Source organism: Calypte anna, chromosome 1 (assembly GCF_003957555.1).
Source record: "Calypte anna isolate BGI_N300 chromosome 1, bCalAnn1_v1.p, whole genome shotgun sequence".
Classification (NCBI taxonomy): Eukaryota; Metazoa; Chordata; class Aves; order Apodiformes; family Trochilidae; genus Calypte; species Calypte anna.
The window spans coordinates 103436074-103450549 of record NC_044244.1 but is presented as its reverse complement, the minus strand read 5'-3'; the positions used below and the strand labels follow the sequence as shown (position 1 = coordinate 103450549).

Here is a 14476-nt window from a genome sequence, read left to right as displayed (position 1 = left end):
AGTTGGGAAACTAGAACAACCAACTAACCCCACCCCAGAAGCCCACACAACCATTCTGGCCCACAATTCATGAAGAAGATATCTCAAATGTCCTACAAATTTTAAGTGACTTTTGTTGGATTTGCCAAGCAATTACAAAAGGACAAACAATTTCAAGAAGTTAGGTCATTTATAAACATACAAATACACATATTGCTTATCTAAAAAAAAAAAACCAAAAACAAACTTGAAAACAAATTTACTTCTAAAGTGCACCTACCAGCCAATAAACACCACAAGAAACTGAAGTCCAAGCTTATTCCAAACAAGCCAAATCATTCAAGATGCCTCCCTGCAGGAGTAAATTTCCAGATGCTAAGAAGGGTATCAACACATTACAATTTTAAATTGGTTAAGTAATGTCTCTTCCCATAGTTAGTCATCATTTAAACTGGAACCAAATCTTCTGTGCACCCTCAGTCCCATCTCCAGCTTATAGTTGTTCTGCAGTGGGTCTTCTCAAAATGTTTTGATTTGACTAATTTAAGCATTTCTATAAAATGCTTTCACTGCAGAGGATGAGTACCCATGAGTATGTATTAAGATGTGGGTCTAAAGGTATAGAAGTAGCTAATTAACTAGAAGTGTGCATTGCAGACACATCCTACATCAAAAGTAATACACAAACAAAAACCAAAACAAATCCCCCCCCAATTTCTTTTGAACAACTTATTGTGGTGAGTTTTTAAAAAGAGCTTCACAGAAGCTTTCTACTATTAAATTTTTGCTGACTTTGGAACATACTATGACTTCATTCTAGATAGCATGTCTACTGCTAATTAAAAAAAACCCAAACAAAATAAAAACAAACAGCAGGATGTCCTTAAAATACAAATACTTGTGAAATGATTTGTGAATCTGGGGTTTCTGAGGAGATGTTTCCAGCAAGTGGGGGTGGCAGCAGGGTTTTCACTTGAGCAAATTTCCTTTGAACCACAAGTTTTAGGACTGCATCTTATTGGTGATAAACAGGACTGACCTTAGCTTTTTAACTTCTTTTCTCCAGTCTAAAGACGAGATTCTTTGCTGATATGAGCTGGGAACATGATGACCGCTTCTGTCCTAGCCAAAAAATAATTTGGTGAACCCTTTCTAATAATGCAATATCAATTGCCAAATTGGCTCATCATATATCCATTCACACATGATCTCTTACACTGCCAAGTTTGCTTAACAGTCTCTTCCTGCCAGAAGCAGCTAAGAGTCACATTTGTTGATTATTGCTTTCAACACTGTAGTTTACAGTACAAATACATATCTTTACCTTTAATTCTACAGGTTTTCAACAGATAACTTGGTTCTTTTAACATTAAATTTTATAGAAGCACTTTCCAGACCATTTGAACAAGACTGAAGCTACTCCTTCAATTCAGTTAGGTTTCATATGTATCAAGAGGAGCTATAACAATCAGAAGATGTTTTGAGCACTTAAAGGAGAAGGGTAATTAGAAGAAATCCTCCGGAAGGCAGAGCTAAGAACAATAGGTCACAGTACAATGGGTGCCAAGTTTTCCTTAAAGGGGATGAAGAGAGTGGAAAAAAAAAAACCAAACCACTAAAACAAAACAAAACACAAAGCCTCAAACAAAAAACCCACTACATCTTAGCACACTAATAACTACACAAGCCAAACAACATATGGGTATTCAGATTAGAAAACATTAGACCAACGATGTTGGAAAGGTAGATAGGAAACTGGAATAAACAGAGCTGAGTACCTCTGTGCTTTGTTTGTTTACTTTTAAATCAAGCATCAATGTTAACTTGTGATCATCAGAGCTTTTCAACGGAAGAGATGTTAGGAGCCATATCCTTGAGAATATTTGGGTAAGGGTTGCTAATGATACACTCTGCTGCTTTGCGTCAGAAGAAGGAAAAGCTCAGTGTGTGAGCTAACATTTACAATTCACTGGTTTGATGCTTCATGTAATAGGATTTGATTTTCCTGTCTGCAGGTGCTTAAACTAAGAAAGTACCAGCTGTTTCAGTCTCACACCAAAGGAAAAAAAAAAAAAAAAAGAGAAAAGAAAGACCCAGCAGTTCTGTAAAACCATAACAAAAAATAATCCCCGAAACACAATGAATGATTGTCAGAATTAACTAGTTAGTCTAGTCAGTTCAGAAATAGTACCAGGAACATGTAGAACTGGGAATTTTAATTTATTTTATTTTTTTTAAGAATAAACCACATCTAATTAAGGTCTCAGTCCCCTAGGTCACTACCACCTCAAGCACAGTTCATAACTTAACAGTCTGGTGGTTATAATGGCTATATCTGGAAAACTCTACATTACACGTGAGCTATAATATTATCAGAAAACTTTTATCACCATTCCAAAACATTTAGACTCAATAAATCAACACATTTTATGAAACCATGACTCCCAGATAGGCAGATATGCTGCTTTAAAAGACTGCTTTGCCATCTTTCTTCGTCTGCTTGTGCCCATGTTCCCTTTATAACCAACTGTTCACAAGACACTGATGGTCTAGAAACTTGTTTGATGCTATTATTGCTTAAAGAGCAGCTCCTTTTAGAACTAAGACTAAATAATACCACTTGGAAGCTGCTTGGGCTCCTTCAACTCAGGTCAACTAATTTCAGTTTAAGGATCTCTTTTTGAGAAAGATGTCTGAAGAACTGCTCAAGGATTATCATGGCAAACATTATACCGACAGAGAGGTCAGCAGAAGCACAGTGATCACATGGAACCCAAACACAAATTAGGGTCTTCAGAGTACAGCTCTGAATTCCCAGAACTCCTTATTTTAGTTAAGAAAAGGATAGATCCCATTTATACTTTACTCCCACTGTCGTTGCAGAGCTCATCTTCTTGCAATGAGCCTGGATAGTGCAGAGCTAGCATCAGCAGAGAGATGAGTGGTCAAGAAATCAAAAAAGGGAACAAGATGGCTTAGTAAATAATAGATTACTGTCAGCATTTATTTTCTAGAAGTGGAACACATCACCAACTAAGTTCAACAGTTCTGCTGAAAGTGCCTTTGTAAAATAAGCCTATAGGCTTTTTTGGTTTATGATTACAAGTGCTGGGTAACTGTCTCAAGGCAAATAAGGAGCAGGTTCCTTACAAGAAAAAAAATCACTTTTTCACAGGAAAAAGTATCCACTTCAGAGCTTACAAATATGCAGCTCTTCATAACCAACCCTACACTTATTTTTTACTGAAATAGTCTGATTTCTTAATTAAGCCCCTTGCCACGTTTAGCCATAGGAGCTGCTTTGGATACTATCTGTCTACCCAGCACATTTCCCACTCCCAGGCAGAGGCAGCTAAAGGGCATGAACTATCAAACCTTCAGTCACCACAACTGACAATCTGAAATAATCAGATTTCATACCACGTTTTTATATGCATCATTTCAGCAGAGCTCCATGAAGGTAAGGGATTCAAATGCAGCAAATAGTTGCAGGATTGCAGCTGTAACAGCAACACGATGTGGTAGAAGATTTTCTAGCCTTCAGATGTGTAAACCCACCCCAAAACCAAAGATGTTTAAGTTACTAACATATCTATATTAGACATACTATTTTAACTTTGTTTATAGGCTATTAATAGGACTCTATCACTATTTAATAGGACTCCACTCACTTCTTTATGTGCATAATGGGCACAGAGGCTACACTGTTAGTTTGATTCATATTCTCTCCAGTTATGATTTTTCCCACTCCTCTTAGTATTCCTGCCATGTGAGTCAATTCGGCTTCAAAAGAAGGGTAAATTCCTCCTCACATCCTTCCAGGATTTTGTTAACTGCTTGAAATATTTAATTTCTGCCAAGATCCATAGACACAACAGCTCTGTTTCCTTACGCATCCTGTTCTACCTCCAAGCTGCTCTTTTTCTTTCAGAGTGGGAGGGAACATGCAATGATGTATAATAATCAATTGTTAAAGATGCAGACATGATCCAAGTTCAACTTTGCCCCCTCAAAAAATTAGATGTTGAAACAGTGATTGTGTTCAATCACCGTTTATCAAATGCTAGGCTGATCCTATATAATGACTTTTTCCCAGATTTCCAAAATCAAGTGTCAAATAAACTTCTGGGTTTAGTAGATTTTGCTATATAGACATTCTTTTCTTTTAGCTTCTGTTACTTTCCTGGAAGACAAATTGTCTGCCTGCAAGTTTTCTGAGAAGCTAGAAGTTTTACCTTTTTCTTTCAGTTCTCCTCCCTACCCCACCAAGGAGCAGGGACGGCGGGAGTGAGTGACCACAGTGCCAGCTTGGTCTTTTTTGGTGCCCCATGTGGGGCCCAGAGGGTTTGGGTAAGGAAAGTACAATACAAGGGGAGAAGTTATAATATTAATACTAAAAAATAATTAAAAATAATAATAAAAAATACATGAAGCAAGTGATACACAATGCAGTTACTCAAAACCCAGAACCCATCAAATGCCCAGAACATTTCTGAGCCCCAGTCCCTTCTCTCAGCCACCTCCTCCAGTTTATATACTGTGCAGGACATCATATGGCATTAAGTATACCCTTGGCTACTTTGGGTCATCTATCCTGACTATGTCCCCTCCTGGATTCTTGTGAAAAGTAACTATATCCCAACCATACCCAGGCCATTATCCATCTTTCAGTACTGATGGATGTTTCAGTACTGTACCATCTACGTCATGCCCAGATCTTACACCTCTAATTAGTCACTCTTCTTTTCCTGGTTTGGAGATGTATATACACACACACATATAATTCTCTCAGTGTATGGGCCATCTATCTAGCATGTTTTGTAATCCATGAGTTTGGGGCTGCATCTGTCAGAACAGTTTTTTAGGGCATGAGAAGAAGTTTTGTGCTTGGTGTTGCGTTGTTGCATGCTCTATGTAAAGCTTACAGCTGGTATACCTGGTGTGGCCCATGCCCATGCTCTGCCAGTTGAAGGTGTTGATCTCCAAGAAGGTGCTGGGTGCCAGTCAATGAAGCCAGTTCAAGTTCCATCACTGCACTTTTCTCTGTTTGGATGTCCATTGTTCACTGGTTTGGGCAATTCTTGTAACACCACTGATATGGCATATAGCAACTGTAGTAGTGATGACATCCAGTGGTGGGATTATTTAGCAATGAACACCACAATTTAACTGACTGGCTGTTCCCACCCAAAATCAAATGCCCTTCAGGTACACATCAGACTTCTCCATCCTTCCACATCACCCACCAAGTGCATCCAGATTCCTGGGAAAAGGCAAACCCCTATATACACACAGGAAGAATGGTGATGATTAATTGGAAAGTGTAGGCTCCAGGCATGACATAGATGGTATAGAATAAAGGGTGGACAGCCACTTAGATGGTATGGCAAGTATCAAAACCACATGCTAATGCAACTCAAAAGGTCACTTCTTGATGTCTAAGAATACTTCCAATAGGGATGTATATGCTTATTTCCTTCTACCTCCTCTCCCAGGCACCAACTGCACTGTTACCAGTGAATTTGGAGTGCCTGAATTTGTTTGCTTTACTACTCAATACCATACCACACCAGCATCATCTTAACAATCTTATGAGACCTTATTATTACCTGGTTGTTCCAATCCTCCCTCTCTTTTACATTTTCAGATGCTTTATTGCTCTATTCCAACACTGAAATATTGTTTTTCCTTTCAGGAGTCTCTCAAATGATTATGACATTCTTGTGCATCACATTACACCAGGGAATACCATTATGTTGGTGAACAGAAGGCAACAGTCACATTCATTGCAAGGTACAAAGAATGCTTAAATACTGACTGGAAAGAAAATATTTACCTTTCACATAAAGGTATTTACTGACATTTAAATGGAAAGGTACTAAGACTTCTCAGAGGATAAAGACTTTTTCTGCACAAACTCTTCCAACATCTAAGCATTGCAATTAGTGATCTTTCAATTGGACTTTGTGGACATTAGAGGAGAAAAAAAAAAACCACAAAAAAGCAAACAAACAAAAAAACAACAACAACAAAAACAAAAAATGCACAGAAAAGATACATCCCTTCCCCACCTTCCAAGTAGGATCCTGTGCAATACATATGTTTTTTATAGAAAAGTAGAGAAGATGGACAGAGACACAAAAAAACCCAGACCAAATAAACAGACAACACAAAAGAAATCAACTCAGTAACATTTAGCACATATTTTTGTTTCTGAACAGTGCTAAGCAGATACCAGTGATGTCTTGCTTTGATATTCTACTATTTCAATTTTAGAGACAATCCTCCTCTATTTAATTATTCCTACAGTTAGGAGCTGAAAACATATGAAACAAGCTGTAATTGTTTCCATGAAGTGTAAGTCACTGTTAGTTATAATCTTCCAAGTGTCAAGGAATTAAATATATACATTTAAACATTTATCTGTTAGAAGTTACTAAGATATACACCCTTTTCCAAATCTTGGCATACAGAATCTTAATTGGCATAACATCCCCTTAAAGTTTCCTTTATTTAAAATTTGTTTAATTTAGCAGCAGCATTTAAGGAGTCTTCAGTCATGTCACATTTATTACAAAAAGCATATTTTTCTGCTTAGAATTGACGAATGCACACACCTTTCAGACAGCATGGAACAGCTCAGTGCCTGATTCTCAGCAGGGACTTTCTCCCAGTCTACATTTTTAAACACATTCAGGTTCTTGAGCAAGCTCAGCACCTCGACACCAACCAGTCAGACCCAGCAAAGCTCCACAGCGTGAAAATGAAGGCTCAGAACTCCCCAGCTGACATCACTGAGTAACACCTCAAGTCAGAGCCAGCAGCCCTCCATGGCCCTTGGCACACCAAAGGCTGTTCTTTTCATCCCCAGTCACTGTGCCCTCTCAGATTTTTCTGTATTTAGGCAGGAAAACAGCCCCCCCAATAAAATTATAGCACTTTGTTATTAAACACTTGAGACAGCTTGACAGAATCCCAGTTTCAAAGTGCTCATCACCACCAGTCTGAATAGTGTCAATGCTTCACCAAAGCCCTGTCATGCTCCCCCAAATTCTAGTCAATCTGGCACAAGGGTGCAAAAAACAGGAGCAACAGACAAGAAGCTGGCAGTCTAAGAGATAATTCCTCACTTTTGTGGCTGAATAACTTTTAAGACTGGAAGAAGGGTAAAGAAATCAGTTTAGGTGGCCCAATAGTGAAGGGGCAAAGAGCCAATACTTACTTCTTAAGACCACTTTTTAGAAACAGAAAGAAAGAGTACTGGGACACAAAAGCTAGCCATAACATGCACCTAATCACACCTATGCATTCTACAGATATCACTCCAGATGATACCTTTTTACTCATTTTTACCAGTACAGCTACTAGAAGGTTTCAGTTATGAACCATGGCCTCCCAGAGATTACTGTCTATACACTCAGGTGGTAAACTGCTGTCTAACTCACATAACATGTATTCAGACTTTGGTGTTCTGCATATAATTTCTTCATATGTTTACAACTATGCCAAGCACAGACCCTTCCCCAAGTGTAGCCCAGCTCTAGCTGACATACACAAATTCTTAGCATAGCACTCCCAAGAATTTCTCCCAGTTCATACTGGGTACTTTCTGCAGGCCAAGACACAATAGATAATATCTTTTTGTTTATTCATTGCATTAATATGAAAAAAAAATAATCACTTCTTAAGAACGTATGTTTCGTCATTACCTCCAAGTACTATGCTAGCAGTTTCTGAACAGCAAATACAGCCCCTATTGTTAACATTATCTGTTACCAAAACAACCCTATAATACAATATTTTCCATCCAGTTGATAGTATGTTTTTTTTTCCTTTGACTCTGAGCTAGCAGTTTGGACAGGCTTGAGAGCCTGTTCAGCCCTTTAGAAGTCAGTCCAAACAAAAGCTACGCAAATATATCTATTGAAATTTTATACCTGTAGCTTATGTTCTTTCCAGCTCAGGACTTAACCATTTCTTACTTTTTTCAAACAGCCAGGATCAGGTTGTAGCTTTTTTACTGCAATTCTGATCTTCCCCTCTCTTCTAGAAAGCTGCTAAGCTTGAACTTGCAAAAAGCAGGCATTCACAAAGGCTTTTTACCAGATTTTTCTATCATGTTTTCATCTGGAAATAATCTTTGAGAGAAACTGGATGCCTGCTTTAATTCCTACTGACCAGAAGAGTTTACAGACTGACTAGTGGTTCAACAACTACCACAGCTGCATTACTTGCTGTTGTTCAGAAATGGCTATTTTCCCCTTCTTCCTTCTCCAGAAACTCCTTCACCTCCCAGGGCATGTTAGAAACCGACAAGTGAAAAGGAGCAGATGTTCAGCTGCCAAGCTCACCTTCTGCCTGGTTTAAGAAGTTTTATATAAGCACTTGAGTGCTCAATGATATACCGAGAGCACAGAGGTGACATAACTCATTCAAGCCCTCCAGAAAAAAGTTGCTTTGGAAATACAGGTAAGCACAATCATTGGCAATCATCCAAGTGTTCCTCCAGCCTCATCTGCTGTCTCATTCTTTGAAATACATATTCATTTCCCCAGAAAAGCAGCATTTAGATGGAGGAAACAAATCATTTGTCTTGAATACAAGACACCATAATATTTGCTTTAAGCTTCCCGTGGTGGAATTACAGCACAATAATGTACAATGCTTCAAGGAAGACACAGCAGGCTTTTCTGCAGAAATGTTTTGTTGAAATTAATGGTTCATTGAAAAGCACTTGGGATGGGAAAAGACATGCCAGAAAATAAAAATTTAACAAAGCTAGCTTCACAAAATTTAAGGGTGTGGGGAAGGTGGGAGGCAGGCAGAGGAGGAAGTGGAGCTAACCAGAATAAAATTAATTACTATTAAATGAATTGTCTTTTTTAGCTTACACAAAACATTTCCCTCCATTTCCATTAAAGTGCTGAACCCATGGTAAATTAGCCATTAAACTAGACAAGAATATTTTGTAAACCATCTGTTTTCCTTCCTATATACATTACTGCCACAGAATTATCATGATGGAGAAAAACACCCAGCCAGCCAAACAAGAAAAGAAAAACAACAATAAGAAAGTTCATTGTATTCTTCTACAGGGACACTATTTTAAGCATATTTTTTTTGTTTGATATCCTTGTGTAACTTCAAGGAAACCTTGGTCTAGCCATTCCCTATGGCCCTGGCAAACAGTCTGCATTGACAAATAAAAATGTCTACCTTGTGCTTCAATTGTTTTGATATACAAAGATATTTATATTGCAATGTGGACATTTCTGGCTGTGTGAATATTTCTTAGTAATCTTCCTTTATGTAAGCATTTACAGTGGAGTCACCTCTAGAGTTGCTAAGAAAAAGTATGACACTGAGCCTCAGTTTTATCAAAGTATTCCTAAAAGGGATCACCACCTGCAGGGAACTCATGATAAACAAAATGTCTTCAAAACCAGAAAGGTGACATTTTGAGTGCTGACAGACTCTAAGCAGATCATACCATATGTAAACTTTTAAATCCCAATTTCAGAACTAAAGTATTGGTTATTCTTTCCCCTCCAGAAGCATTGACAACTCAAACCCACACCCCTCCCCCAAAGTGTTCCCCCCAACCTACTGCAGAAGATCCACATGCTTGTCACTGTCCATCTCCAGTGAAGAAATACCAGCTATTTACTCTTCTGAATTATGAGAAAAATTGATTTTCAAAAATCAGCTGTACAAGAAGATTCTTTTGTGACCACCAGCACTTGAAAACAACCTAAAGCACCTGAGATGCCCTTTGACGAAAGGTAAAAGCCTTCTCTCAAATATTCAGGTCACTTCTCTAGAAATGGTCTGCCCATACCCCCAGTAATGTCTGTGTTTAGACAATGGATGCAGACAAGGTTGGTAGCTCTAGGTCCCAAAAGATGATCCCACATGTTTTGTTAAATCAATCAGCTAAAGAGAAAAGGTGAAGTCAAAGTTCAACTACTTGGCAGTTCTTACCTAATAATTTGAGATGTCATCAGTTTCTGCAGCAGAACCTGGCAGCTACCATGTATTTGCCAACACAGTCTGCAGTAGGAAATAGAGGTATAATACAGGAAACAATCTCAGAAATATCTTTGTGTAATTCAGTTAAGTAGCCAATGAGAAGACCTCATCCAGGCTCAATTAAATCTGCTAATCACAATGATAGTCTTAACTCTCATTACTCATACCAGATGTTCTACAATATTCACAGTTACTAGAAATACACGTCCTATGACATGAACAAAGAATTTTTGCAACATGAAAACTGAGAAAACAGCACTTCAGAGTCCAAATGACAGTGAAAGCAAGTCCTCAACTTGCATACATCCACCTTAAACAGAAGTACACAAGAGGAACTGTAATTGTCTTGATGTGACATTTCCAAGTCCTATTTTCTGTGTGAAGGGAAGACAGTCACCTTCATTTTCAGTTATGCACATCTAACAGCTGTGGGGCCAGTAACCTGAATTAAAGATACCACAGAGACCAGCCAGAGACCAGCTCAATTATCTTGCAGCCTATGCTGTGATATCTAAGAGTCTGCATAAGTTTGTAGACCACTTGCAGTCTACAGCAAAGAAATTCTGCTTCTCAGCTACAACAGCAAGAGAAAGAACCTTTCTTTGTCTCTCCTCCTTACTCCCTCTCCAAAAAGTGGATAGTCTGTGTTGTACATATATTACTAGAGAAATATGCAGTCTTACAAATGTAATAAATCCCTTCTCTCCTAAATATGGACTCTGCTTTAGAAATCACAGTAAGTCCCTACCTAATTAATCTGACAAAGTGTGTTCAACAGAAGATGATGTGTTGATAATATTCTCAATTGTCAGAGCATCAGTTGTACATGATATATATATATATATATATGATAAGGAAAGCACAGCTTAAAGACTTCCACTGTCAATTCCTACAGCCAGTGCAGCTGTGGTTTATGATTTCTTGCCAGAGCCAGGACAGAAGACATAAAAGTCTTTTTTAGGTCTAGAATCTCTTTAACTGGCTGAAAGATTACTGAGCATTAAAAAGTATTAATTTTAAATAATAAATAAATTTAAAAAAAAAAAAAAAAAAGAACAACCAAGCAAAATCTCACCTTATTTATTGCTCAAAATACTTTGAGTTCCATCAAAAGCTTATGGTAAGGCTATTATTTATTGCCTCTGCATTGTCCTCAGACAGATGCATTGAACTGGATTTGCTTCCAGCCTTGCCAGCTTAAGTTTTATTCCTAATATACACTAATAAAAGAAAAATCTTTACAATACAAGAAAAAGCTTTGCAAGAAGGCCAGTTCATCAGTACCTACCATCTCCCCCAGATTAGCTGTGATAGTAATAAATTCTCTACACTTTTGACTGTCTTGCCAACAGAGCTCAGAAGTCTTATTCTGTGGCACCATTTAAAACTTTCCAGATAACAACAGCTTCAGGAGGTCATGCTGACAGAGAATATGATTGAAGATCTCCAGCTCCCTTACTTTCCCCTAAATTAAAGGTGAGTGGGAAATATTAACTCTGAGAAACCAGTTTCTGCAGGTCATTAATACTTCTTACTAGGTTCTCACTAAATAGCGATGCAACCCTCATCTGCCTCAAGACTGTATATAGCTACAGTAATGTCCTTTGACCAACACATACAACTCTTGATTTCTGCAAGTTAACTACCAAGCAAGCTCTGTAGACCTACCTCACAACACAATGTTCACATATTTCAGGTATCAATCATGATTTTCTTTTCCTCATTAGTTTCAGCCCACTCCCCACTATCTCCATGGCACCCTGGGCCTGATTTCCACAGAAGAGCCCATATGTGTGACTTGAACACCCATATTCTCAGCCTTATTGTTAACATGAACATAACTCCAGACAGAGGGGCAGTAGCAAACTCCAGATTGCCTGGATTTCTGCCTGGATTTCCCCTGGCTCACACAAACAAAAAGCATTTGCACTCCCATCTACAGCCACTTTCTTCATGTGATGACCTCAGCACCTTGCTGGTAAACTTTTTCCCCACCTGGTGTTTCTTGGAACCTGGGACAAGGAAAAGGTAAAAAAAAAAACCCAAACTAAAAACAAACAAGCCTGGAAGCCATATAGGCATCAGGCTTTGATCTAAGGTACTGTTTCCAAATAACCTTCTATAATTTCCTCACCAGTCAAAGCCATCAGTGTCAACAGACACCACAACTAACCAGAAAGATCAGCAGCCTGAAGACACTGAAATCTGTCACACACACACACAAAAACAAACGAACAAACAACAAAAAAAAAAAACCACAGCAGCCTCAACTGTTCAGATATACCCACACAATTAACAACAAATGGAGATAAAAAAAAAAAATTCTTACTATTGTTTACCATAAGAAAGTAAAAGTCAGCAGTAACTGTCCATCTAATAGCCCAGATTATCATAAGGTCTCTTAGAAGCAAAGAGAGAGAAAATCTGCCAGACCTAACAGACACTCATCCCTTCAAGTCTCTCCTTGAGATAACTCATCCCTCCTCTTAAAAAAAAAAATGAGTTTCCATACACTCAATTTTCTGTTAAGTGAGGAGGAATGAAAGGTAAACTACAAAACACACCCAGCATCAGCACTGTGGATGTCCCACATCTACAAAGGACTGAGAGCCCTTCCTGGACTGGTCCCCAGGTGGTCATTTCATTGCAAGACTGTGCTACATAGTCCTTTTCAAAACACAAGTTCCACATACAGCCTCTTTCCCTGGGATACCAGCAAGACACATACAGAAAGCATACAATAGGAGCACACTAAGATGCTATCTGGAAGAGACAGCCGTATCACACAGCTGCTACCATTTACACTATATACTGATTCACTGCTTCTTTGCAGGTATGTAGCTCCAGAATCAGTTTGTTTCTTATTGCCATGTGCTTTCTGAGCAGGGCAGCTTTTGCCAACTTATTTTAACATCCCCCCCTTCCTATTTTGTTTTTAAGGAGTTAGACAATAGCACCATATAAATAACTGGAAACGTAAATCTGTTCTGGAGGGGCAGCATCCAGAGCTGGCAACAGAAAACATACTCCCCTCACTTCCACATTCATCTTACAAGAGGACAGCCGAAAAGCGAACTACGCAGCCTGCATCCTAAAGTTTGTACCACTGCAGAGAGCAACTGGCTTTCTCTGGAACAGGTTACATCTGTGCGAAAACAAGGGACACATGGAAATAATCAGCTCGCATTCTCCCGGCTGCAGCGAGGGACGCCTTCGCTGTTATGTAGCTGTCGGAGATGAAACTTAACTCCTTTCGCTCTGGAGGAGAGGGAAGACAAACGACCCCCCGCCGCCGCCGAACCCCTCGTCGGGGCCCTGCCCAGAGGGACCATCCCCGGGCCGGGCAGCATAGCGGCGGGCGCGGCAAGGCAGGGCCGGGGAAGGGGCCGGGCAAGCGGGAACCCCCGGGCCGAACCCCCCGCCCTCCTCAACACTCTCTGACAGACTTCGGGGGGACCGTTCCCCGTCCCCCAGCCCCCGCGTCCGGGGCACGCAGGGCCGTAGCGGGGCAAGCAGCCCGGCGGCTCCCGGAGGGAGCGGTTCGCGACCGCCCCCGCGCCTGCTCCGCGGGCAAGGGAAGCGACCACTTACAGCTCAGGACGCCCAAGTAGCCGAGAAGCAGCAGGCGGAGGCTGGGGCTCGCCATCTTCCCGGCACCGGCCGCTCCTCACCGGCGGCAGTGGTTAATAACCACCGGGCCACGCCGGCGGCGGGGGCGTCAGGAGCGGCGGGGGGGTGGCCCGGCCCGGCTCGGCCTCAGAGGGACGGGGCGGTGCCTGGCGGGCCGTGGGCTTTCGCAGAGGCCGCCGCCGAGCAGGTGCTGCAGCTCCCGCGTCGACGGAGCCGCCCTGCTGCCACCCCGAAACTTTTAATGTGTCGGAGGAGCAGACACCCCGCCCCTGACCGCCTGAGAGCTCGGGCTGCGGCGGCTGCGTGCGGGGACCACTCTGGCAGCCGCCCGACCTGCCCCGGACCTGCCCCGGAGCCGCTGCGGACGGCAGCTCCGAGCCAGCTCCGGGATCTTTATCCTCCGCCTCGCCCTGGGTCCAGCGCTGTCCCCCCTGCGCATCCCGGGTCTGCACGTTGTCGTATTGTGTTCAGCGGTACTTCCCCCCGAAGTATTTATTTGATTTTAAACTGTGAGCTTTCAGAAGCTCAAGGACATTTGTTGCAACAGAATAAACTTTAATTACGAAGAGCTCGAACTTCTCAAAGAAGTCAGTAATCCCTGTTGGTAGATTTCCCGAAGTCAAACCCAGCAGGGGTAGAAGCAAGAATAACAGGGTGAACTCATGAAACAAAAATTTCGATGTTCCGGATGAAAAGAGCAATGTGACGATGAGGCAACTTAGAACACTAAGTTGCAGGCTTTAAACAAAGTCACAGTGACTCCTTGTGCCTGTACAGCTGGGCTGGAGAGAATTCCACCGACCAGCAGAAGATGAACTGCACGGTGACCTTCAAAGCG

The 14476-nt window shown here is 40.8% G+C and overlaps 1 protein-coding gene across 1 annotated transcript in view; it reads right to left on the bottom strand.

The window, feature by feature from the left end:
* Nucleotides 1–14049, bottom strand: part of JAM2 (junctional adhesion molecule 2) — a 37357-nt gene extending 23308 nt beyond the window's left edge. The window contains exon 1 of the mRNA XM_030469393.1: nt 13600–14049. Within this exon, the coding sequence (XP_030325253.1) occupies nt 13600–13654 (55 nt within the window). The 5' untranslated portion in view covers nt 13655–14049. The remainder of the gene's footprint in view (nt 1–13599) is intronic.
* Nucleotides 14050–14476: the final 427 nt, after the last annotated feature.